Consider the following 27456-nt stretch of genomic DNA (forward strand, 5'->3'; position numbering starts at 1 on the left):
CAACGTCTCAGGAATAGTAAATCACAGGGTTGTTTTTTTCTTAAAGTTTACTAGTAATCATACACCTGGGAGCAATTGAAAAAGACAAATTGGAATTTATTCTAAAATACCAGACACAGGAGAAAGGAAGAACGTGGAGCCAAGGCAGGAAGAGGCCATACACGTTAAAATCTCTAGCTGTCCCATTGAGGAATGTGGTTCGGTAGATTGCATAACCTTTATTTTGGGCCCAATGATTTGATTCTTGGGGTGGAAATGGGCATTGATCAAAGGTCATCTAAGTTTTTAATTCCGTGGCTGATTTTGTTTTTGTATTCGCTTTGGTTCAGTTTTCTCTTTTATCAGAACTTTAAGTAGGAAAGAAGTTAAAAAATAGTTTTCTAGTGGCAGTTTAAGATTACCTATATGTAAACAATGATTTGATTCTTCTCTAGAAGTCAGCCAAAGCGTTATGACATTCCTCTGCCTAGTACTGGAGCCTTATGATGTTATTGAGAATAGTACAATTTGTGGAAATGTGCATAATTATTTTGTCTTTAAGTGAAGGTTTTCTTTTACCATTCTTATTTCAAAACATTAAATTGGATTCTTTTTTTTCTTCCCTTCCTCTGATTCTTTTCCTATAGTTTCTTTTCTTTTTTTAAAAAAAATTAATTTATTTTTTGGCTGTGTTGGGTCTTCATTGCTGCGCGCGGGCTTTCTCTAGTTGCGGCGAGCGGGGGATACTCTTCGTTTCGTTGCAGTGCGTGGGCTTCTCATTGCGGTGGCTTCTCGTGTTGCACAGCACGGGCTCTAGGCGCATGGACTTCAGTAGTTCTAGCACACGGGCTCAGCAGTTGTGGCTCACAGGCTCTAGAGAGCAGCCTCAGTAGTTGTGGCGCACGGACTTAGTTGCTCCACGGCATGTGGGATCTTCCCAGACCAGGGCTTGAACCCGTGTCCCCTGCATTGGCAGGCGGATTCTTAACCACTGCGCCACCAGGGAAGCCCAATATAGTTTTGTATTTTAAATAAAAGTTTCTTTTTATAAGAAAATAATTTGAATTGAATAATGCATTGAATTAGAAGATAATCTATTTTATAGAATTAGTGAAAAATGGTTTTGCTTGCTGTAAAATAGCACTGAAAGATTTTTGTATCAAAATTTAAATGTCTTTTAATGTTCTCTGTAGTTCATTAAATACTACTAAGGAATACAGGCACCATGTTCTACACACATGTGCTTATGAGTAAGCGAGGGCCATTGGCCAAAATCTGGCTTGCAGCTCACTGGGAGAAGAAACTGACAAAGGCCCATGTATTTGAATGTAATCTAGAAATAACCATTGAAAAAATTCTTTCACCTAAGGTATGTTATTCATTAAAATTATAGTATGTATTTGCTATGACTTATGGAGAGGAAAGGAATTAAAATACATTATATCATGAAATATATTTCCAAGGAAACTTTACTTCTTAAATGGTCTTCTCTTTTTTATTTCCTATAGCATTTATTTTCTGGACATAAACATATATTGATTTCTGTTGGTAATTAACTCTTATATGTTTATCCTAAATTGATTGGATCCTGAAGGATAGAGGCCATGTTTTATACGTATTTTGTGATTGTTTCTTATTCCCTAACAAAATATTGTATACGCAGTAGGTATCAAATGAGTATTTCTTAGAAAAATAATGGGTGAATGAATGGGAGAGTAGCAAGAAAGGAGGATTGAGTATAAATCAAAATATATATGAAGTCACTTCATAAGCAAGGTACTATGTTCATTATAAAACACTATAACAAGCTATTAGAATTTGCATTAAAATATCATTTTAATATTTTTATAGGTTAAGTAGTTTTCTTCTTGAGAGAAGGATGAATTATAATTGAAAATTTACCATGTGTCAGGCACTGGGCTAGACTTTATGTATGTTCTTTAGTTTACTTAATCTTCACAATAACCCTATGAGATAGGCTTCTTTTAGCCTCAGTGAAGTGTGGTAATTAAGAGCATGAACTTCTGAGTTGGTCAAATTTAAATTTAATTCCTCCTCTATCACTTAATAGTTTTGTTACTTTGGGCATGCTGCTTATCATGTCTGAGTCTCAGTTTTTGCTTCTGTAAATAGAGGTTGTTGTCCAAATTAAATAAATTAGTGTATGAAAAGCTCTTAGGACAATGCCTGGCACAAAATAAGTATATAATAAATTGTAGCCATTATTAATAAATTGAAGTTCAGGAAGGTTAAATGACTCAGCCTCAGCAACTGAGCCAAGGCTTGACCCCAAGTCTGCCCGACTGCAAAGGTTATATACTTCCCGTAAAACCAATAATAGCATACTTCACTTAAATGCCACATTAGATTATCTTCACTGAATAAAAAAGTTAATCATTTTACAAGGTGAGGTAAAAGTTAAGTGATTCACCTTAAATAAGAATACAAAATGTCTGCTTTTTAAAGAGAAGACATTCTTATTATTTTATAATTTTCAAAGAACAGAGTTTATGAATCTAATTTTTAATATTCTAATACTTTAAAAAAATTTTGAAAGGTGAAAATTGCACTTCGAACTTCAGGACACCTTCTTTTGGGAGTTGTTCGAATCTATAACAGGAAGGCAAAGTATCTTTTGGCAGATTGCAGTGAAGCATTGCTTAAAATGAAGATGACATTTCGCCCAGGTATACATGCAATATTGATCTGTCTCACTCATCTTTGTTCCCTTTTGCATTTTTATTTTGGGTGGGCTCTTTTAATTGGCAGCACTCTGTAGTTCCAGTGTGAGTATGGTGAATGTAAGCTTCCTTCTGACTGAATCTAAGTTTCCATGGTTAAGAACAAATTATATTATTTTCCTTGCTCTTTTCCTGTGTTTGCAGGAAAAGGTTATGCCTTCAAAAACTTGGAATGTTGCTGCCTATTTACACAAGAAATATACTTAATGCTACCACACTTGTGTAAGAAACTCTGATATTCAGTTTTAATGGGTCACTTGGTTTGCCATATCTGTTTTTGCCTTTATGAGATAAATTAGAAATAGTGTGATTGACAAAACCTAGATATCAGTAATTGTCATTGTTTTCACAATTCTCAAGACTCTAAGTACAATAGCATGCTATTTATGAAATATTATAGAAAATCTTTAGGCATTCCAAAGTGCTAGAGATTTACATGTGTCATAAATAGAACGCTTTCAAATTTTTATTTTAGTTTTAAGACTTTAGTCATTTTCCACCTTGTATTATGTTTATCTAGGTACAGACCTTGCCTCTCACACTAGTCTGCAAGCTCCTTGAAGGCAACATCTTTGTCATACTTATTTTCTGAATCTCTTATAGTGCTTGTCTCAGTGCCTTGCACGTACTGTTCCCTCAGTTAATATGGGTGAATCAGGATTGACAAGTTTTTTTTTCTCTATTTAAAATATCTGTAGAATCTCTTAGTAGATTTATAATTATATCAAATATGGTTCAGTGAAATAAATTTGTTCATTATTTCACTTATATATTCCATAAATATTTATTGATCTCATACGTTGTGTGAAACACTATGTTAGGCTCTGGGATACAAGGACAAACAAGACAAATAAGGTCCCTTTGAGCCTGGTGAGAAAATCAGATAATGAAAAAGATTTTCTAAAAAAATTATTATAATAATTATAGATTGTGCTATGAAGGAATATAAAAAGAGTACTACTACAGAAAATAAGAGAGAAGTGTATTTTAGTTAGGCTAATTGGGAAAAGCCTTTCTGAGAGGATAGAATTTAAGCTCAGACTTGAAGAATGAGAAGTATCCAGCCATGTAAGAAGTTCATGAGGGAATAGCATTCCGGGCAGAGGGAACTGCAAGAGCAAAGGTCTTGAGGTGGTAAAGTGCTTGACTCATTCAGAGAGCAAAAAGACCAGTACGGTTGGAGTAGAGTGAGTACGGGAAGGTGTTGTTAGATGATGCCTATAGGTTTTGTAGGGATACAGGGCCCTAATTAGAAATTTGGATTTTATTTAAGTGCGCTAGGGAAGTCCCTGAGTCATTTTACCTATGGGGGTGATCTGATATAATTGCATATTTAAAATATCACTCTGGCTGTTTTGTAGAGAATAGACTGAAGAGGAGCAGGAGTGGATACAGGGAAACCAGTTAGGAGACTAAACAGTTAGTCCAGTGAGAGAAAGTAGAGATTTAGTTGGAAGTTGATTTTATATAGCATCATGACTTATTGAATGTGGTATTTTATCCTTTTCAGGACTGGTTGACCTTCCAAAAGAGAATCTCGAAGCAGCTTACAATGCGATCACATTGCCAGAAGAATTTCATGATTTTGATCCCCAAAATATGAAGTAAATTATTTTATTTTCCTTCAATTTGATTTTCCTGATATTTCGTTGTTTTACATTGTCAGATTTCATGAATGCAGATGGAACATAGTTAACAACTGAAATACACATGCAGTTGACAAAGACTTAAATTTAGTGTGAAAGTTCAAAGTAGAAAACCAAAAATGAATCAATATATTTGCTGAATGTAGTTTGCAATATTGACAGTATATTCATTCATTCAATATTTGTTGGGTGCCTGCCATATGCCAAGCACTGTTCTAGGCACTGAGGAGATAGCTCCTGGCCACATGAATCTTATATTTTAGTTGGGGGAGACAGGTAATAAACAAACAAGTAAATATATTGTATGCTAGGAGATGATCAGCATTATGAAGAGAAATAGAAAATAAAATAATAGATCAGAAAAGGCTTTTCTAATAAGGTCCAAACAGAAATCTAAAGGAACTGAAGGAACAAATCATTCAGTAATGTTGGGAAGAATGTTCCATGTAAAGCAAATGGAAAGGCTCTAAGGCAGAGCATGTTGGACCTATTCAAAGAACAGCAAGGAGGCAAGTGAGACTGGAGTGGAGTAAATGAAGGGCCCAGTGGTAGGAGATGAGGTCAGAGGAGTAGCCGGGGTGCAGGTGATGGAGGGTGTCATAGGCTGTAATGAGGACTTTTCTTTTAGTCAGATAGGGAGCACAGGAGGGTTTTGAATAGGAAAGTGACTGGATCTGACTTGACTTCAACATGCTTCCTCTGGCTACATACTATAAGGGCGAAAGGAAGGAAGCAGAGAACCTATGAGAAGATTACTGCAGTAAGAAGTCCAGACAAGAGATGATAGTCTCTGTGATCAGTTCTCAGTCTTCATTTTATCAAGGTGGTAGCAGTCAAGTTATGGATCCATTTTGAAGGCAGAGCTGACAGAGAAAGAGAGAAGTGAAGGTTGACTATATGATTTTTGGCATGAGAATGGAGTTACCAGTTTAATGAGATTAGGATAACTAGAGCGTGGCAAGTTTAAAGAGGGCAAGGTAAAGGAAGTAAATTAGGTTTTGGATATAGGTTTTGAGATGACTGTTACACATCCAAGGGGAGTAGGTAGGTAGTTGAATATCTGGGTCTGAAATTCAGGAAAGATGTTTGATGGGATATATAAATTTGAGAGTTGTGAGTATGTAGATGGAACTTCAACCATGAGTCATAAGAAATCCCTGAGGGAATGAGTGTAGATTTGAGAGAGAGAGAGGTCTGAGGACTGAATGTTGGGTCATTCCTAATAGTTAATAACCTGGGAGATGAGGAAGAACTAATAAAGGAGATGGAAAAGGAACAGCCAGTGAGGTAGGAAGAAAATCAAGAGACAGTAGTATTGCAGAGGCCAAGAAGAGAATGTGTTCCATGAGGAAGGGAGTGAACATCAATTTCAAATGCTGTTGGGTATGGTAAGTAAGATAAGGACTGAGAATTGCCCATTGGATTTGACAACCTGGAGATCATAGTTCATTATATCATATGTATAATGAACTAGTGTTTGTAAGGAATACTATTGAGAAAATAAAATTCTCCTTTGTTTTTATAATAAAACATGTTTTTGTTTAAGGGTGTTTGTTTGTTTTTCAGTATACTGCAAAATCATTGTGTTCTGTTCACATGCTTTCCTCAATCTTATATTTCTCCATAGTGCTATTGATGTTTCAGAACACTTTACTCAGAATCAAAGCAAACCAGAAGAAATCACACTTAGAGAAGATTATGGCAATGATCTACTTTTCCACACTGGGAGCTTTGGTGAGAATATTTGAGAAATTCAAATTGCAAGTCATAATCAATTATATTTGCATTTTTGTATTAAAACAATGCCAAAGCTATTTCTATGCCAGTAGAAATATCTTTAGAATGTATGAGTTTTTTGATGTATAAATGTAACCCCCCAATAAGTTTATTCTTGCCTTTTTCTACTGTAGGTGTCAATGCCAAGACTCAGGCTTAGCCTATGCTTCCCTTCTCAGTGTACAACCGTTTATTAAATATCTACTATATGTCAGGTGCTATCACAGGCATGGGCAATACAAAGTTTAAAGAAGCATTTCCTGCTCTCAAGGAGCTTCAGGCTGGGAGAGAGACATATAAATAAACAGTTGCTGTAGTTAACATATACACAAGGTTTTACACAAGTGCTGCATACAGAGCCTTCAAAATATATTTCCTCTAAATATATATCAATAACAGATTTTAAAATAGCTTGGGAGTGAGGAGGAAATACACACTGAATACGCATTGATTGGGAAACAGAAACTGTTGAATGTATTTTAGAATTAAAGCTATATGGTGTAATTTAACTATATAGTATTTGTTCTTTTTTTATGGCGTTTACCACTCTCTGATTTGTATCATGATATTTATTGTATTGGTCTGTTTTGTTCTGAAAACTCCATGAGGGTAAGATCTGCGTCACATTCATCTTTGACTTTCTTATAGTGCCCAAAGCAGTGAGCATAGGAGAAGGCTGGCCTAAATTTGTCTTAGGTGGAGGAGGGTGATCAAGCATCAGTAATGCTTGAGCTACCTTGTAACCTCCACTTCTCATCCTGACTCTCCTTCCATAACTCTTACGATCTATAGCTGTGTTTCTCAAATGATTTGTGGTGAAGGACCAGTTTTATAATTTTTGTCAATTTCCTATCTGTCATGGAATGACACTTTTGTAAAATATAATAAAAATTAATTACTAGAAAAATTTTAAAACTTACTTAAAAATCAACATGTAAGCCTCAAGTTTTTGTTATTAGATCCAACATGTATAAAATTACTCTGCGACATTATATTAAAACTTTGTGAACATTTACGTCTAATTTGTGTATTTACTCTGTTGTGGACCAACACCGTCCACAGACCCTACTTTGAGTAGCACGCATCTCTTACTGGCTGTTACCCCAAACCTTGAAATATAACACATTGGTAAAAAGTTAATCATATTTCCTACTGCCCAAGATATTCTTTACACATTTCCCTGTAAATGCTACTGCTCTTCTTCAGCCCTGCAACTTTAGGATCACTTTTAACTATGCTTTCTATAAGCTTCATACCAGTGCTAATTAAAAAAAAAAATGGAAATGTCTCAGGTATTCTTTCTGTTTCCCTAGCCACCAGTACTAAATATATATATATATATTTAGTTCACCAGTACTAAAGTGCTGAAGTGCTGTATACCCTCCTACACAGTTTCTTCCAGGCCCCACATTTTATACAGCTCTGCAAGAGGAATTGTCCTTAAATTCCATTTTTTTTCCACATCACATTTCTCTTCTTAAGTGCCTTGGGTCCCTATAACTTACTGATAGATACTCCTGCCTCTCCTCAAGGCCCTCTACCAATTTATCACCATCTTTATTAACTTTGTTTTACCTTAAAATAGACTTTTTGCTCTAGTCAAGCAAATGTCTTACCAGTCAACCAATACAATTTAGTTGTTCTCAGTTCTGTCTACTACAATTCAAGAAGGTGGGGAGAACATGTCCTGAGTAGACTGACAGACCTGGGTTTGAATCTGGGCTTTCTCTGTTGATTTGCTGTGTGATATTGGGCAGATCACCTAGCTTCTCTGAGCCTTACTGCCCTATATGTAAAATCCAGATATTACTAGCAACATCACAGTTATTTCCCTTATTCTCTCCTTTAGTACTCTCTACCAATAAGGGATTTTCTCTCCTTCAAAAACTAGTTCAAACTTAATGTCCTCTAAGAAATATTTAATGTTAATCCATCCTATTCTGGATTATAGTATAAGAGTGAAAGCAAAGATTATTTCTTTAATTTTTTGGTGTATTCTCAGGTTCTCATGATGTTCAGTGCTCAGAATATACTGTCTGTTCATAAATGTTATTATCTTATTGACAAAGAATGATTTTTCTTTTGGGAGCTATCAAGGTGCACCTGGAAGATGTGAACAATACCTTTACTTCTTTTGAAAAAGTTTATTTTTTCTATTGAGCAAATCTTTAGTCCAATACAATGAAGGTTGCCTTTTTTAGCTCTTTCTTTCTAGAAGATGTAGGCCTGTAGAAAAATTTCCAGTGAGTGATACTTCATGAGTTTCTTTACTGACTAGCAGTGACGTGGGTTGCTAGAGGAAGGAAAGAGAGGATCAACCTCTGACCTCTGGGATTTCAGACTTCTAGATTCTGACCTCTGGGGTTTCAGACTTCTGGACCCAAAGATTCAAACCCAAGGAAGGGAAAGAATATGCATGTACTGACAGCCAATCTGGAAGCAGGCGGTTTGAAGCAGGGAGTTCATTTTATCTGCTGCTGTCAGTGTCTTAGGAGTTTTCTCTCATTAGTCTCCATTTTGCTAGAATTCTAACCGTTACTAAGACGATCTTTGCTGCCTTCAGATCCTGGCTCTATCATTTATTAGGGTGTGACTGTGTGCAAGTTATGAAATCTTTCTGTGGATGTTTCCTTGTCTGTACAATGAGGATTATAATAGTATCCTCTACTACATAATACAATGCACATAGTAACCACTCAGTTTATGTTAGCTGACCAGGTTTTATCTTTTTTACTGCTGTATCCAACCCCTAGCATATTGCCTAACACCTAGTCATTCAATAAATATCTATTGAACAAATGTTATAAGCCCATTGTTTAATATTTTACCTACCTTTCCATTACTTAGAAGGCAGACATACTCCTTATTTTCCAATCCCTCCTTATGGACAAACAACTCAAGCAACTGTCCATGAAATAATACTCAATCAAGTGGGATATGACCCACCTAAGGTAGAAGAAATCATTCGACTGCCAATAATAACCTTCTGGGAAGTATTAAACTGTACCACTACTAAAAACTCTATCCTGATATTTTGGAAATTTTTGTTATTGTATTGGAAAAAGTGTTAGACTAGAAATCCAGTTTCCACTGATTAGCAGAATGACTTGAATAATTCAAATATTTTTTTTCTTTTTTCTTTTTTAAATTTAAGTATAATTTACCATGTTGTGCTGATCTATACTGTATAGTAAAGTGTCTCAGTTTTACACATATATACATTCTTTTTTTAATATTCTTTGCCATTATGGTTTATCCCGGGAGATTGGATATAGTTTCCTGTGCTATACAGTAGGACCTTGTTGTTTATCTACCAACCCCAAATTTCCAGTCCGTCTGTCTGCCTCCTCCGCTCTCCCTTGGCAACCACAAGTCTGATCTCTATGTCTTTGAGTCTGTTTCTGCTTTGTAGATAGGTTCATTTGTGCCATAATTAGGTTCCACATATAAGTGATATCATATGGTATTTGTTTTTTTCTCTCTGACTTACTTCACATAGTATGATAATCTCTAGGTCCATCCATGTTGCTGCAAATGGCATTATTTTGTTCTTTTTTATGGCTGAGTAGTATTCCATTGTGTATATATATACTACATCTTCTTTATTCATCTGTTGATGGCCATTTAGGTTGTTTCCATGTTTTGGCTATTGTGAATAGTGCTGCTATGAACATAGGGGTGCATGTATCTTTTTGAATTATAGTTTTGTCCAGGTATATGCCCAAGAGTGGGATTGCTGGATCATATGGTAATTCTATTTTTAGTTTTCTGAGGAACCTCCATACTGTTTTCCATAGTGGCTGCACCAGCTTACATTCCCACCAACAGTGCAAGAGGATTCCCTTTTCTCCACACTCTCTCCAGCATTTATTATTCGTAGACTTGTTAATGATGGCCATTCTGACCGGTGTGAGGTGGTACCTCATTGTAGTTTTGATTTGCATTTATCTAATAATTAGTGATGTTAAGCATCTTTTCATATGCCTACTGGCCATCTGTATGTCTTTGAATAATTCAAATAAATTTTTAGCTCTCACTTTTCTCATTGTAAAATGAAAGGAGCTATTCAAAATGATATCTAAATTCTAGCTTCTAACCCTAAAATTCTGTGTTTCTATGACTAACTCAATATTAATTATATGTATTTATTTAGAGGAGGAACCTGAAATTCTCAGAAGACATAGCTTCTTTGATGACAACATATTGCTAAATTCCAGTGGTCCTTTAGTTGAACATAGTTCTGGAAGCCTCATTGGAGAAATATTTCTGTTCTGTGACAGTGGAGATGGATTTGGAGATGAAGGAGCTGCAGGAGAAATATTTGGTATACTATCTGGTCATATAGAAATTGGATATTTGTTTCAGTCAAATTACATAACATACTGGAAGTTTTATTCCATCAAACTAAAATTTCATATATGCTTCTGGGTCATATAGGTCAACACATTTTTTTACACAAGTTTTCAAAGTCTATGGTATATTTAAAAATTTAGGCTAGTTCCAAGTAAATAGCTATCTGTTTAAACACATTTATCATATAAGTTCTTGTTTTTATTTTTACAAATTTCTAGTCTTTAGAGGGGAAGAAGGGAGGTAAATATATTCCTCACAAAATATACTAGATTGTATACTAGAAAACATTGTTTTCTTTAGCAGAAATTGTGGGACAGCTATTCTAAAGGATCTGTCCAGCATTTTATATTATTATTTTATATTTATATTATTATATTATTTTAAAGTCATCATAGAAATAGGATAGAGAAAACTTGGAAATCGAAATGCACTTAATTTTAAAGATACTGACTATTATATATCAAATCTTTTTTTTTAATTCTCTAGTTTACAGTAAAAGGCTGGTTATGGCAAACTTTTTGAAATTTGAAAACTACGAAAAATAGTGGCTCAACCTTAGATCTCTACCAAAGGAGTATGAAAACTTTTACTTCTTAATCTGAAAATCTAAACATGGCTTTGTAACAAGGCTACTATCTTGGTAGTTTAGTAAATATTTCCTGAAATAAACATTTATAAATAGACTTTTAATAAAGGAAAGGAAATTAAATATATAAAATTCTACGTCATACTGCATGAAATGTGGTAGTCTATATAACCAGTCAAATCTAATTAAGTAGGGTTCACTCATTTTTGTATCCCATCACAACTCCTTGCATGCAATACTGTCAAGTGTTTAGTGAACAAATGACAGATTCAACTCTGTATAACCGAAGTGTTTATTGTGTTTTCAAGACAATCTATTGCAAGATGATCAGAATATCCTGTTAGAAGACATGCATTTAAATAGAGAAATTTCCATGCTTCCTGAGCCTCCCGATACTATAGTGGGTATGTTGTTTCTTTTGTGTAGAATGTGAACAGATACTAATATTCAAATTAAGCCTCAAAACTTATGGGTTTAAGTAGCAGTATAGTATAGTGAAAGATAATGAAGAGTGTTGTCCCTCAAACTCTTAGTCTGACTTTAGATAATATAGAATAGAAAACTAAGTTCTGGGAAAAGTACAATGATGGGTATTTAATCGGGATTGGGTTTATTTGTTATAAAAGCTCATTTAAATACTCTGCCAAAATACCCTGCTTCTGAATCATTAAAATAATATATGTTACATAGTAAAAGCATCATTAATGTTTGACACTAACATGGTTATTAATTATTAATATCACATTAATATTAATATAGCTTGACAATCTATATATAATTTGATAGAAATTATAAATTTGGGGATATTTTCTACTTGAAATTGATGTGAAAGTACCTCAGATGATTTGAAGTCTTGTAGTCTGATTTTTCTTAAGAATTAAAAGAATGATTAGCCCCATTTTGATGTTTCACTCTTTTTGATGTTACATTTGCTTTCTAACACAGTAGTAGAAATTTTAAATGTAAAAAGAGGCAATAAAAATTTAGTTATGTGTGGTTCTTTATGGGTCAACTAATCATTAACAGAACACAAATTTTTTAGCAGACATATTGCCAAATTTATGTCAATCATTTATTGTGGTTCCTATCTCTGTTTTCACTTCTGATGTGACTGTAGCCCAGCCTTAGATGTGACAGGTGCAAAAGAGGGTGATACTACTTGACTCACCTGAACACTGCAGGCCCCAGACTGTATAATCTCTGAGTCTCTTCAGCTCTATTAAATACATGATTCTAAGAATTCAGATGTGGCTCCAGTTAGCAATATAAATCTACAGTTAGTTTATCTTTCACTTTAATTCTCATACAGTCCTCTAGTTTGCAACATAACCATTATTTTTTTTAATAAATCCTTTTATGGCAACGTTGATTAGTAGAACCAGATAATCCTGAGTGTGTATGTCCACCTGAAAATGAAAAAATGGATGAAACCACATCATCAAATGAAGAGGAAGGATTTACCCTTGAGCCAATTGATACTTCAGGTCAGAGTCATTCATGTTTTTATGTTTAGTTTTGATGCGCTACTATCTTATTTACCCTGAGATACTTTAATAATTCTTAAAATATTATAGGAGGTAGTCAATCTAGTAATAACATTCATAATACAATAAGGGAAAGGTGTGAAGAAAATTTGGGATGGTCCTTCCATTATATTCAGTCCTGGTCAAACCATCTGTCCAGCTTGGGAAATTGGAAAATGTAAAACAGAGTTCAGTTCCAATAGTTATCAAGCCATTATTCTGGGCACAGAAATGAAGACATAGTTCCTGCTTTTAAGAAGCTTACAGTCTGATCAAGAGATAAATAAGCATGCAATATAAAATAAGACAGAGTAAAAGGGTCGGAATAGAGGCACTGAATATGAATCTAATATATAACTAGATCTTTTAAGAATATCCTAATTTTAAGTAGTATAATTGATATTTCAGTTTATAAACTCAGGCATGCAAAGAATAAAGCATTCAACGTTTTCTTTGCGAAATTCAACTCTGAGCCTCTATCCCACTTGGTTGGCAAGAAATGCAATCTGCAAACCTCCCCTATCTGCCCTGAGCCATGTATAGTATCAAAGTTTGGGGGAGGGGTACAGCAGGTGGAAGGGAACCTCTGGTCATCAGCCACACCACCGTGTGATACCCAGTGTCCCAGCCTACATAACCTCTGGAGTCATCACACAGCCAGCCCCTTTGGAATCTTGTCCTATTCCCAAGATTTTACTGAGGCACATCAGCAAGCAAGTTCCTTTGGCTCCATCTGATCTCAGATCTCCACCCATTCCAGAAAATCTAACTGCCCCCCACTCCCCTTTTGCATCTTTACTAAGGAAAAGCTTGACTTCTACTTTCTACCCGGCCAAATTAGTTAAAGGAGCAAAATCCCATGGCCCTAACTACCTACTAGGAATTTGTATATGAATTTCAATGGGGGAGGGAAAAATACACTGGACAAATACAAATTAATGTTTTAAAAAGTTATCCTGTTAGGTAGATATTTTAAGGAACTTTACAACTGAGTGACTTCCCTCTCAATATACTCTCTGCTCCACATTCCTCAGTTGTCCATTTAGTATATCAACAGGGTGCCTGCCTCCTAAGCACTTTACAAAATGTGTTAACCCTTGGCTGCTGAGACACACTAGCTGTGCAAAAACCATATAAAACATAATTTTCAGTAGAGAGAAGGGGATTTTCTTCCCAAGTCAACTCTGTAGGTTGTATTGTGGTAGACATTTCTTAGATATGCAATGCCTAGAATATCATTATGCAAAGTTGTACAACCTATCACATTTGTATGTATTTATTATATTTAGACATTGCTGAAAAAAGAAAAGGCAAAAAGAGGAAACTGCTCATAGATCCAATCAAGGAGATCAGTAGCAAAATTATGCATAGACAGCTTACTTCCTTTACGGACACACTCATGGTTTTGGAACTTGCACCTCCTACCCAAAGGTTGATGATGTGGAAGCAGAGGGGAGGAGCAGACACACTTCTGTCAACTGCTGCCCAGGATCTGACTCATGCTGAACTGAAAATGGTAATAGTTTCTATTCTTTTACATGGGTGCAATGTTTGGTGATAAATAAATACATATTTATATTCATATCTACAACGGAATTTAAACTTGTGAAAAAATACCCCCTTTTGAATTAATTTGCTGGATGTGTGTGCATGAATAATAGTTTTAACTTTTTAGCATATATGCTTGTATTTTGTTGAATTGCTTTACTTGTACAAAAGCGAGAAACAAAAATGTATATTTTTACAGTTGTTTACAAAATGCTTTGTGTCCTCTGGCTTTAAACTTGGAAGAAAATTGATGCAGAAGGAGTCAGTAAGGGAAGAAATGGGAAGCGAAAACATAGTAGGTAAGACATCCTAATTCTGTTGGTGTTGAGGGGAATGTTGTAGAAACAAAACTTTGATTTTACATTTTAAAATTAAGATGGGATCCAATTCCATATTCCCAAGTATAAATGCTCTTAGAAGAGTACTTGAACTTAAAAGAAATTGTTAGATCAGCCTTGCATTCTTCTATGTGGATTAATTTTTGTCCAACAAACTACCTTAAAAAGATGAAGTATATATACTATGTGGACTATTCTTAATCTCACTCTTTCCCACCTCCCCCACCCACAAAGGCAGTACTCACAAGCCTTCAACAAAGAAAATTCTATATCTCGTAGGATAATGTTTCACTTTAAGACAACTAACATGAAAAATCACTTAGTGATAAGAATAGCATTTAAACAATACAGTTAACCTGAGATATAGATATATCTATCCCCCTAGAGGATGCATGAAATTTTAATAATATTAATAATGAATTATTATTGTGACTATTATAAAGGAATAATAAAGCTAACTTATGTGTTGAGTGAACCTCTGCTTACTGAAGGCATTAAAATCTGCTGAACAATATACTAAGATGGGCTTGGTATATCCATGTTGTCTTGTGAGTTAAATGTGTGGGAACGAGAGTGGAGGAGATAGGTGGTGGAACACGGGGAGTAGAGGTGATAAAAAGGCAGATGAAGGAAAATGGAAGATAAATATGTGAGACTTGGGGTGCTATAAGAAAGTTTGCGCACACTTAAATTCTTGGATTTTAAGTTGTCTGTCAGAAGTTTTCTTTTGTAACAACCATATCCCAATTTTAAGTTTGAAAGATATGTTAGTGAAATCTTTTTTACTTCCTTAATAATTCAGAGACCTCCATGATGGAAGAGCCAAATTCCCTGCAAGAGTTAAGTCAATCCAAAACTTGGAAGGAAGCGACTGATGGATCTAAGTGTAGCTCTTGTGAGGATACCAATAAAAATATTAACTCTGATGTAAGTTAACCAAAGAGAGTAATAAAAATATTATTATCTTCCTGTCACATACAGTGAAGGAACATTGAGACTCTGGTATATCGTCTTATATTTATAGTTTATATTTCATCTTACGTTATTCTATAACTTCTTTAGTATGTACAGTACTACAGGGTAAAACATAATTTACATCTGCAGAACAGTATTTTCTAGAAGTTTAGGATAGCAAATCACAAGATAAGTAGTTTCATACTGAAAGAGTATTTTTCATGGTACACTGAATAAATTATTATACCTGAATCTGGTTATATGCTGAGGTCTCACATTCAATATGTCATGGAATCCTTTAGAAGTCTAGAAAATACACCTAAGCTTTGCTTCTGATCATAAGTTCACCCTTCCTAACTCTAAAAATAATATGTGTTAGACGCACCGGTTATCTTAGCATGAAAGACTAAAGATCCATGACCCAAAAAATTTTTTTTAATTTTTACTTGAAGACATAATTTTTATTTGAAAAACAGTTATTAAAAAAATGTGGGGGCTTCCCTGGTGGCGCAGTGGTTGAGAGTCCGCCTGCCAATGCAGGGGACACGGGTTCGTGCCCCGGTCCGGAAAGATCCCGCATGCCGCGGAGCGGCGGGGCCCGTGAGCCATGGCCGCTGAGCCTGCGCGTCCGGAGCCTGTGCTCCGCAACGGGAGAGGCCACAATACTGAGAGGCCCGCGTACCGCAAAAAAAAAAAAAAAAAAAAAAAAGTAGTTGGAAAAAGTGTGCTGTAAAATATTTTCCCAATGTCACTTTACTGACTGTACAAGTGTAAATATTATACCACACAAGATAAAAAGAAAACAGTGCTTTTCTGGTTTGTTCCATCATCACTGTATTTTGATAACCACTCAGGGAATTGAGAGTCAATCCACATTGAAACTGAATGCCCTTGGAAGGAAAGACAATTTCATAATACATTAAAACAGAATGTGTTAATTTGATCATATACTGAATATTGAGATACTGGGTTGCCAGTACTACTCTCTTCCTTATTTGGATTCAGACATTTCTTAGAATGCACCTACTGAAATTATGATTAGGCAAATTTGTTTAGTTTATTATTTTTTAACATAGTGACAAAATTTTGGTGCTTGCAGTGAAGGAAAGATTGTTGCACTACTTCTTTTGAACCTTTTACTCCTTTACCCTATACTTATGCTTTAACCTTCAATTTCATTCTTATTCTGCTTCCAAAAATGGTGAACAGATATGAAATATCGTCAGTAATGGAAGCACAGTCAATTTAAATGGACAGAAAAATATTGATTCTGATAATCATTTTCAAATCTTTCAAAAATTCAAACAATATTTTGTAAAATAACTGCACAATTGAGAGTATCTAAAATGTAGAATATTCATAGAAATAAAAGGGAAAAAACATGATAGGGCTCCACAAACATGTATATTAAAGAATAAAATGCAACCTCATACTCATGAAAAGTTTTAAAAGCTAAAATGAAAAATCAAGTAAGCTATGTTGTGGGAAGCTTCTAACTTAATCACAACCACAGATAACAGCTTGGGGAATGAAGCTTGGAGACAGGCTGAAGATGAGAAAGGGGCCAACAGCTTCCATAGCAATGAGAAAAGAGAGTGTTGATGAATGGAGAATTTCTCTTTTTCCGTCTTCCTTTTTGTCTTCGTTCCCCTTCCGGAGGACACAGTTTTTCTTCCCTCTTGCTAGTGGCACTCCAGCAGCAGTGGCAAGAATCCTGTCCTGGCCCTAGGTAGGGATATTAATATCCCTTCCACCATTCTCACTCCCTCGGCTTACAATTCTTCTTCCTCTGCCACCTGGTTCTGGCATGAGAATAGAGGTAGGGGACTGGGGCAAAGACAAACTGCTTCATAGAAAGTGGTCTCAGCTGTGCAGCAGCAGAGACTTTTGATATGACATCTGTAGTGTTGAGGGAAATAGGAAGGGAAAAGATACGTAGCAAGGAGGGCAGAACATGCAAGTTCTTCATTGTGGGAGGCATAGAGAAAACAGGAATATTTAAGTCAGGGATTGCCTATTTGGGATATTTCAGAAATAATATTTTGAGAATGCAGGTAGTATTTTAAATTACTTTTAGAAATGAGCATCCATGTGATTAAAGCATTTAATAAAATGAGATTGTTCCTGTGATGACTACTACTACTGTGATAACTTACCTATATTTCCCTAATTTGCTTTAGCAGGATATTGCTGAAACGGTACCTTCAGCTGCTGAGGAATCATCTTTACTGAATGCCATCTTGGCACAAGAAATTGAAAATTGTCCAGTTGAATTGGTAAATAGATGTATAGTCTTAAGAATGTTATTTAAAACTTTGTTCCTAAATAGTTAACACCTTATTTACCTAAAAATTGTTTTTAGCTGTCACGTTACTCTCTAAAATTACAATTTAAATTTGTGTTCTTAACAAAGATGTGTATGAGTAGCTTGATAAAACATATTCAGAATTCCTTTGATCTTTTATTCTTTAATTTATTTTGAAACTTTAAGTAATTTTAAAGAAATGTATGGGATTTTTATACTTATCACAGGTAGTCATGGGTTTAAAATGTTGAGAATCATTGTTTTAAATTATTCTTATAACATCTGTAAAGAAGCAGAGTTGTATTATGACTATGTCCTAGGGCATTTGAAATTTCATTTTATTTAAAGAAAAATGTATGGGCATTATTTCCCAAAACAATGACTCACGGTCTATACCAAGACCTTGGCTGATATAGACCAAGGTCTGACTCAAGACTTCTAGAGATCAGAAAAAGGGAATGGTCTGCACAGAGGACCACAAGTCAGTAGCGAAGCCAAAGCTAACATGTGACTCACCTGACTCCATATAGATTACTGTCTTATTTCTCTAGTCCTTGTCCCATAGTGCTGAAGGCATTTTTAACATTGTAATGAATTTTAACAAAAGTTTCTTAAATAATATCAAAACACTTACTAATGCCTAATGTTAGTTTGTTTTTAAATAAATTATCTTTACAATGAGTTCCAAGACTATTAAATTGTTTTTTTCATATGACTGACTTCTCTGGATAATCTAGGACAGAATAAATACATGAAATTTTTACCTGAAACATCCAAACAACTGAGCCAGAAGAGAGTTGAGTCACTTTCGCCTTTCTCTTTGCTTCTAGACACAGGTTATTTTCATACATGGTCAAGAAAACCACAACACAGCACAAGTTCAGCTGTTTTAATAATCCACAGGGCTTTCCACACAATGGACTCAGCTGTAGGTGTCCAGATAGATCAAGTGGACAGGCTTCAGCAAAATGCACAGACTATTTTTTTCTGAGCCTTTTCCTGATTTGTTTAGTTGTACAATATAGGTGAAGCTGCAGTCTCATGGATCTTTAACAAAGAGTTGGGCCATTGCTTTTTACATTTGAAAAATACATTTGTGTATTTAACAATAAAATAAACATTAGTAATTGGATGAACTAGTTTGTCCCAGAATAAACCAGAAAGAAATAAACATAAATTTTACCTGGAGGAATTCAGAAAACTCTTCAGAATAAAATTGACCATGTTTTCAGATCACTATCTTTGGAATGTAAGAAAGGATGCTGTATAGGCAGAACCAGGAAGCCAGTACAGCTGGCAAGAATGGGGACTTGGCAGTTCCCTTAGCCTCAAAAGATTTAAAATATCATACAGGATATTCTGAAGCTCTCTGAAATCATCTCAGAGTTCATGAAATTGAATGCAATTTTAAGAAGTGTCTGGGCTCCAGAGGTATACACGAAAACTTGACAAACAGTGGGGCTGTGATAAGGGTGACACAGGAGCTGTTAGGTTTCATGGTCAGAGATAGCATTGGGGAAATTATAAAGTAGGTCAGATCTGTGCCACTTGCCTCCCCCAACCCTTTGTAGTCTTGCTTTTTTATCAGACTCATCAGCACCTTTCCTATGCCCAGTTCTGTTCTCAGCTTATAAGGTGTTAGTTGGTAAGGGCTTAGAATGAGTTCCTGTGAAGGGATTTCAACTCTACAATTTTTAAATATTAAGGTGTTTCTGAAAGTGGCTAAAAACTGAAAAGATTGAATCTATTCAAATAACATGAAAGGCCGTGGGTTGATCTTTTTCGGACAAGACACCCTTGAAACTCGTAAGCTTCCTAACCCAATTGTACATACTAAACATCAGTTATTGTTACAGCTTTTATATCACCAGATAAATTCATATAAAGGCCTTTACAAGGTAGTTCTTCTATAGCTTTTTGTTTACTCCTGTCATCTGAGTTCAGATTGACCAGAGCTGGGACAGTCCTAGCCAAAAGTGGTCATCTTTACTTTTAAAAGTAAGTGCACAATGCCTGGGATGCATCACCAATAGAGATGGCAGAATCTCCAACTCTGGAACCCCTTGTCAGAAGATAGCCTGGGAGTATAGATATAATCCTGTAAAGACTGAGCTATATTTGTATGTTAGTCATATTCTCTCAATTATCAGACTATAAGCTCCTTATTTGGCAGGACCCAGTGTTACAGTTGTGTTTCTTGCGGCAGCTAACACTATGGCTGGCAAATAGTAAACATTCAGTAAAATTTGGTTAAATGAAATATTATATCAATTATTCAAACAGGAGTCATTGGGGAATGAACAAAATATTGAGGTGGAGAGATGGAATCGAAGAATACTTCAGATGTTAAATAGCTTGCGGGTAAGACTTAGTAGGGTTTGTCAACCCTATTTTTATTTTTAAAAATAAGTAGGGCTTCCCTGGTGGCGCAGTGGTTGAGAGTCCGCCTGCCGATGCAGGGGACGCGGGTTCGTGCCCCGGTCTGGGAGGATCCCACATGCCGCGGAGCGGCTGGGCCCGTGAGCCATGGCCGCTGAGCCTGCGCGTCCGGAGCCTGTCCTCCGCAGCGGGAGAGGCCACAACAGTGAGAGGCCCGCGTAACGCATAAAAAAAAAAAAAAAAAAAAAAAATAAGTAAAATGTTGAGTTCAACCTTCTAAATATTAATAGAAATAAAACAATTTTCATTGTGTTTTTGTTGAGGCCAAATTACACTAGAGTGAAATGATTTTTAAGCTGTATACCCGAGCCTAAATGTGAGTTTGCTTTTGGTGCCTACACGTTCTAATCAATTCTTACCCATTTTCATGTCCCTAGACATCTATTCTATGTCCAATTCTTGTGTTTAGCAGCCTGTTAACTAATTCTCAATGTGAAACTAAATTTATAACAGTTTAAGAATGAAACAGATAATTTTAAAATTTAACTTATATTTTTATCAAAATAATACATGTATATAATTTTGAAAGTTCAGTAGTACTATGTTTAAGGCTGAAAGGGAAACACACAAGTCTTTTGTCCCATCCCTACTTATTCCTAAGTTCTGCTTACCAGAGGAAACTATATAAACTGTTTCTTTTAGTATTTATATCTATGTTTCTAATTACATGTTCTTACTGCTCTTTCCTAATATTTCAGCTTTATATTTTATCTGTTGACTTCTTTCAGAAGAAAATGAAAATTTAGCTTAGTTATATCTCCCCCACCCCAGTGTATTTTCAGCACAGTATTCAGTGCTTACAATGTTATAATTAGAATAGTCACGATGCAGGTTTGATTGTGACACAGAGCCAAAATGTCAGTGGCTTAAAACGATGGAAGTTTATTTCTCTGTCAGGTAGAGTACTATCTGGTATGGCAGCTATGTTCACAAAGTTGTCAGAGGCCCAGGTTCCCTTTATCTCATTTTCTTTATCCTTGGGATCCAAAATGGCTAACTATCCACCATGTCTGCATTCCAATCAGCAGCAAAGTTTCCTTTAAGGGTATATCCCGGAAATTGTATGTATCACTTTTCACATTTAACTGACCAGCACTTAATCACCTTGCCACATCTAGCTGGGAAACGTAGTCCTTACCTGGCAACCATGGGACCAGCTAATAATTCTATTACTATGGAGGAAGAAGAAAATGGATATTAAGGGACAACCATCAGTTGCCACCACTATGTAAAAATTAGTTTAAATTGAGACTTCATAAGCATAATTACATTTCTTGCCAACTTTATGGGTTTTTTATTTTGGCGTTAATCTTTACCTCAGTTTTCACATTTGCTTAGTATCTATATACCCATCCTTAATTCTTTTTCAAAACTCTCTGACAATAAAATAAAACCCCTTTTAGTATGGTCAAATACATCAATTAATTCATCAGTTCCTTTCTTTTTTCTTGAAAATATCCTTCCCAGAGCTCATCCTCCTCTTGTTCTAATCTAGACTAGTTGCTCTCTAGGTCTGCTCCACAGTTTTTGTCTTGGGACATTCCTTTACCATAACATGGGGATTCCTTTGTCTCTTTCCTATGTTAGTCCCTCTAGTTTTGATGATTTGATCTTTATCTTGAATTTTTTTGGTGGTTAACATCCTCTCATAATTTCCTGAGACAAAGAGTGCATAGGAGGTCAACTAATCTATGACAAAGGAAGCAAGGATATACAGTGGAGAAAAGACAGTCTCTTCAATAGTGCTGCTGGGAAAACTGGACAGCTACATGTAAAAGAATGAGATCAGAACACTCCCTAACACCATACACAAGGATATACTCCAAATGGATTAAAGACCTAAATGTAAGACTGGATGCTATAAAACTCTTAGAGGAAAACATAGGAAGAACACTCTTTGACATAAATCACAGCAAGATCTTTTTTGACCCACCTCCTAGAGTAATGAAAATAAAAACAAAAATAAACAAACGGGACCTAATGAAACTTCAAAGCTTTTGCACAGAAAAGGAAACTATAAACAAGACGAGAAGGCAACCCTCCAAATGGAAGAAAATATTTGCAAATGAACCAATGGACAAAGGATTAATTTCCAAAATATATAAACAGCTCCTGCAGCTCAATATTAAAAAAACAAACAACCCAATCCAAAAATGGGCAGAAAACCTAAGTAGACATTTCTCCAAAAAAGACATACAGATGGCCAAGAAGCACATGAAAAGCTGCTCAACATCACTAATTATTAGAGAAATGCAAATCAAAACTACAATGAGGTATCACCTCACACCGGTTAGAATGGGCATCATCAGGGCTTTCCGGGTGGCGCAGTGGTTGAGAGTCTGCCTGCCGATGCAGAGGACACGGGTTCGTGCCCCGGTCCGGGAAGATCCCACATGTCGCGGAGCGGCTGGGCCCGTGAGCCATGGCCGCTGAGCCTGTGTGTACGGAGCCTGTGCTCCGCAACAGGAGAGGCCACAACAGTGAGAGGCCCGCGTATCACAAAAAAAAAAAAAAAAAAGGATGGGCATCATCAGAAAATCTACAAACAACAAATGCTGGAGAGGGCGCGGAGAAAAGGGAACCCTCATGCACTGTTGGTGGGAATGTAAATTGATACAGCCTCTATGGAGAACAGTATGGAAACTAAAAATAATCTTACCATATGACCCAGTAATCCTAGTACTGGGCATATACCCAGAGAAATCCATAATTCAAAAAGACACATGCACCCCAGTGTTCACTGCAGCACTATTTACAATAGCCAGATCATAGAAGCAACCTAAATGCCCATCGACAGACTAAAGGATAAAGAAGACGTGGTACATACATACCATGGAATATTACTCAGCTATAAAAAGGAACGAAATTGGGTCATTTGTACAGACATGGATGGACCTAGAGACTGTCATACAGAGTGAAGTAAGTGAGAAAGAGAAAAACAAATATAGTATATTAACGCATATATGTGGAACCTAGAAAAATGGTACAGATGAACTGGTTTGCAGGGCAGGAATAGAGACACAGATGTAAAGAACAAACATGGGCACCAAGGGGGGAAAGTGGTGGGGGGGTGGCGGGGTGGGGGGTTGGGGGCGGGTGGTGGTATGAATTGGGAGATTGGGATTGACATGTATACACTAATATGTATAAAATAGATAACAAGAACCTGCTGTATAAAAAATAAACAAATTAAATTAAATTTAAAAAAAAAAAGAGGGCTTCCCTGGTGGCACAGTGGTTAAGAATCCGCCTGCCAATTCAGGGCACATGGGTTCAAGCCCTGGTCCAGGAAGATCCCACATGCCGCGGAGCCAAGAAGTCCATGTGCCGCAACTACTGAGCCTGCATGCCACAACTACTGAAGCCCATGCGCCTAGAGCCTGTGCTCTGCAACAAGAGAAGCCACCACAGTGAGAAGCCTGCACCCCACAACGAAGAGTAGCCCCTGCTCACCGCAACTAGAGAAAGCCTGTGCACAGCAACGAAGACCCAACACAGTTATAAATAAAAATTAAATAAATTAATCTAAAAAAAAAGAGTTCATAAGAGATAGAGGCCCTACATACAAGTCTGAAAATGTCTTTATTTTACCTTTAACTTTATTGGGTGTATCTGAACATAGCTTGAAAATAATAACTCTCAGATCTTGAAGGCTTTGCAACATTTCTAGGCATCTGTGTTGTTATTGAAAAGTCAGATGCTGCTTGGTTGGTGGTCTTTTGTAGGTGACCTTTATTTTCTCTCTGGAAGCTTTTAGATCTTTTCTTTATCCCCAGTGGCCTGAAATTTCACGATGATGTGCTCTGGTATGGGTCTTTTTCATTTATTGTGCTAAACATGTAATAGATTCTTTATTCTGAGAGTTCATGTTCTTGCATTGGAAATTGTTTTGGATTTCCTCCTTGTTAATCTAGTCTCCTTTTCTGCACTACCTATGCGTCAGATGTTGGATCTCCTGAATTGCACCTTTACTTTTTTTTTTTTTTTTTTTTTTTTTTGCGGTACGCGGGCCTCTCACTGTCGCGGCTTCTCCCGTTGCGGAGCACAGGCTCCGGAAGCACAGGCTCAGCGGCCATGGCTCACGGGCCCAGCTGCTCCGTGGCATGTGGGATCTTCCCGGACCGGGGCACGAACCCGTGTCCCCTGCATCTGCAGGTGGACTCTCAACCACCGCGCCACCAGGGAAGCCCCTTAGTGATTCTCTTGAATGCATTCTTTTCTGCTCTTGAATGTTAGAAATTTTATCCAAATGTCTCTTAGATCTCTTTTTTTTTTAAAAGAGTGAGACACCAAAAAGCTGATTGGAGGTTAGATAAGCATGGATGGGGCTTGTAGACTTGTGGTCTTTATAGTGAGATAATTGGGTGGTGCCCCCCCAATACACACACACACACACACGTCATTATCTATAGGATTCTTTTCCTTGGAATGTTCACTTTCCCAGCTTAATCTTCAGATCTACTGCCTAGCAGATATAAGCATGATGCCCGTGGTTCAGGAACCAAAGGGAGTAAGGGAGAGGCTGCAGTCTCACTGTTTAGACATTAGAATTTCCCATATTTCCCCAGTCTATAACACTTCTCCTCCACCATCCACAGTGCCTATTATTCCAAGTCTAGAACCTCACTGGTTGATATCTCCAGAAAGACAACTTCCTGCTTCCTGCTAGGTATGGGAGTAGTGGTCTTAAGGTTCTGTGTGGTGGTGGAGTAGACCTGAGGATCTAACTGTTTCCAAGTAGCCTTTTAAGGAACTCTCATGTTTTTAGCTTCACCCCTCATTTCCAGCTTATGACATCCTGCTGCCTACAATTCCTGAGCTTTTCCTAGGTTTTGTTTCACTTTGGGGTTTTGTCTTTTGTTTTATTCAAGTGTGTTTATAGGAATGGTATCCCTCTCGTCTTGATTCAGGATGCTTTTAGAGCTGCTTCTGTCTGAAGGAGCATCCTTCTGTAAGCCTTGCTTTTATTCCTGTAGGCTGGCGAGAACAAGGAGCAACCAACACACAAAATTACTGTTTGTGCATTGCTAGAGGTGGTAGTGATTTTATGGCATCCTGGGTATTTCATAACCATGGAGTAGGAATTGGGGTTCTGGACCAGGTGCTTCTCATGTTTCCTCTTCTCTTTTGGAGACGGATGAAGGAGATCCTTTGCAAGAGGCACATACTCATGGGGAGGCTGTCACTGCTGGAAATGCTTTTTTTTAATTTTTTTATTTTACAGCTTTCATGTTTTATTGTACTTAACTTAAATTCCACCATTAAATACTGAGCACAAGTATATGCTGGCCTTATGTCCACATTTTTGACATGTAAAGATAAATGGACGGATGGCCTTAAGTATGTGATATATTAGAGGTTGTAGAATATATTAAATAATTAGAGAATCTGGCGGTAGTAACATTCTGTCTATATACATTTACACATTTAGTGGCACAAGTAAACTCTATAGGGACAGGAAGACAGATGTAAAGCTTTGGGTTGCAATTAGAGGAAAAGCCCATTCAGGACTGAACTGAGAGGTCCTTGCTTGCTGACAGAATCTCCCCTTGACTTCAGACTTTAGACAAACTAAGTAGTTTTTTTGTTCAGTATACAAAAACCACTGAATTGTACAAAATCCCTATTAGTCATGAGAAGCAGTAGCAACAAGATAGATTAAGGAATTGGCTCAAGCCAATTCAGATTGTAGGGTCTGGACAGTCAGAAGTGAGCAGGGCTGGCTGGAGGCTGAAAATCCAATTGGATGTTGCAGTTCAAGTCTGGGATCTGTAGATTAGAACAGCCAGCAAGAAACTCAGTCTAGAGGCAGAATGGTTAGTGCATTCCTCAAAAATCCTTGTTCTCCAAATAAGTTCCTAAAAGACTTTCCTCAAACAGGGTCAGATTTCTGTATCTCAAGTTGGCTTGCTTTTTGCTGGCTTTCCTCTCTGCTGGCATGTAGGGTTCGGCTTTCTCTAAGTCTGATAGTCTTCCACTTTGTATTTCTCTCCTTCCTTTATTCCTTTACCTTCATTTTAAAGGAGTTTCTGGAGGAAACAGAATAATCCTCTCAGGGTGTTTTTCAAAAGGATTCTTGGAATTGAGAAGGCTGTCCCTGCTCTCTCCCTGGGGAAAAAGCCACCTGATCTGCATTTTGTCTCCTCAAGAGGGGGGGATAAATGAAGGCTTGGCATGCCATCTCTGAAAGGTTGCTGACACTGGGCTGCTCCTTTGGTTGAGATAAAGTATGATAAATTATTTAACTTATTGATTTGTTAAGTGTTATGGACTGGCAAAACAAAACAAAACAAAACAGAACAGAAAAACCCTTGTATATGTTATTTTAAAAAAAAAAAATGCTTCACAGCTATCAGATTAGTACAATACTCACAGGGATACTGACCAGTATTCACCACAGTATTTCTAACTAAAAAACAATACTCCTGTTCTAGAAATCTGATTCCAGGTACGTAGTCTATTTAAATACTTTATTGTACCTCAGTTTTTCTAGTAGATTCACAGGTGTCCTATAGTGAATCCAACATCTTTTTAATCTGTGCAAAGAAACTAGGAGATGTATTTAGTCATATTCCCCTGCCATGACATTTACCACAAGAGTTGTTTAGTCACCCCCATCCTGCAGTACCTTTAAAGAAAACAAGCCTGATAGGCTGATAATTTTCATTGATTTTGAAGATTCCCAAGGTCCTGTGGACTTTTTTCTGCCTGCAAGTCTAAATTAATTTGCACTTTCTCCAGGAGCCATTTATGTTAACATCAATTTTTTAAAAGACCTAACATTTGTACAACACATTAGAAATTTGTGTAATACTTTAGAGTTCTTTTGCATGTATTTTCTCAATGAACCAAGCTGTGCTCAATGACCTATGATGTTTTTTGTTTCCTAATGAGTCATTTGCATTTCTCCATTTAAGAATTTCAGTCACTTATCAAAAATATCAATATTTTGTTGTTCATTATGCATCCACAGCCTGCTTTATTTCTAATCATCTTGTTTCCCTTTCCTTTCTTCTTTTATAATTGTTTTCCCAGGAATCCAACAAGATGGGAATGCAGTACTTTAGTCTGATGAAGCTCTGCAGAAATAATGACCGAAAACAAGCTGCAGCCAAATTTTATAGCTTTCTTGTCCTAAAAAAACAGCGGGCTATTGAGCTGAGGCAGAGTGCTCCCTATGCAGATATTATAGCTACAGAGGGACCAATGTTCCATAAAATGTGAAGGAAATCCAGAACATGCAGATTTATGTCACCATTGGAATTTCT

General features: G+C 36.5%; 1 protein-coding gene and 1 pseudogene across 1 annotated transcript; one reads left to right on the forward strand and one right to left on the reverse strand.

The window, feature by feature from the left end:
* The first annotated feature begins 1172 nt into the window (after positions 1-1172).
* RAD21L1 (RAD21 cohesin complex component like 1) lies at positions 1173-27456 on the forward strand. Its single transcript, XM_032605849.1, has 13 exons — positions 1173-1348; positions 2537-2666; positions 4231-4324; positions 5994-6100; positions 10296-10466; positions 11390-11485; positions 12455-12565; positions 13894-14120; positions 14352-14451; positions 15293-15417; positions 17625-17720; positions 20033-20110; positions 27224-27456. Exons 1-13 carry the CDS (start codon positions 1205-1207, stop codon positions 27410-27412), a joined length of 1668 nt encoding a protein of 555 aa, XP_032461740.1. The 5' UTR covers positions 1173-1204; the 3' UTR covers positions 27413-27456.
* Positions 25106-26204, reverse strand: LOC116739780 (annotated as a pseudogene).

The sequence above is a fragment of the Phocoena sinus genome, chromosome 15 (genome assembly GCF_008692025.1).
Source record: "Phocoena sinus isolate mPhoSin1 chromosome 15, mPhoSin1.pri, whole genome shotgun sequence".
NCBI classification, from domain to species: domain Eukaryota; kingdom Metazoa; phylum Chordata; class Mammalia; order Artiodactyla; family Phocoenidae; genus Phocoena; species Phocoena sinus.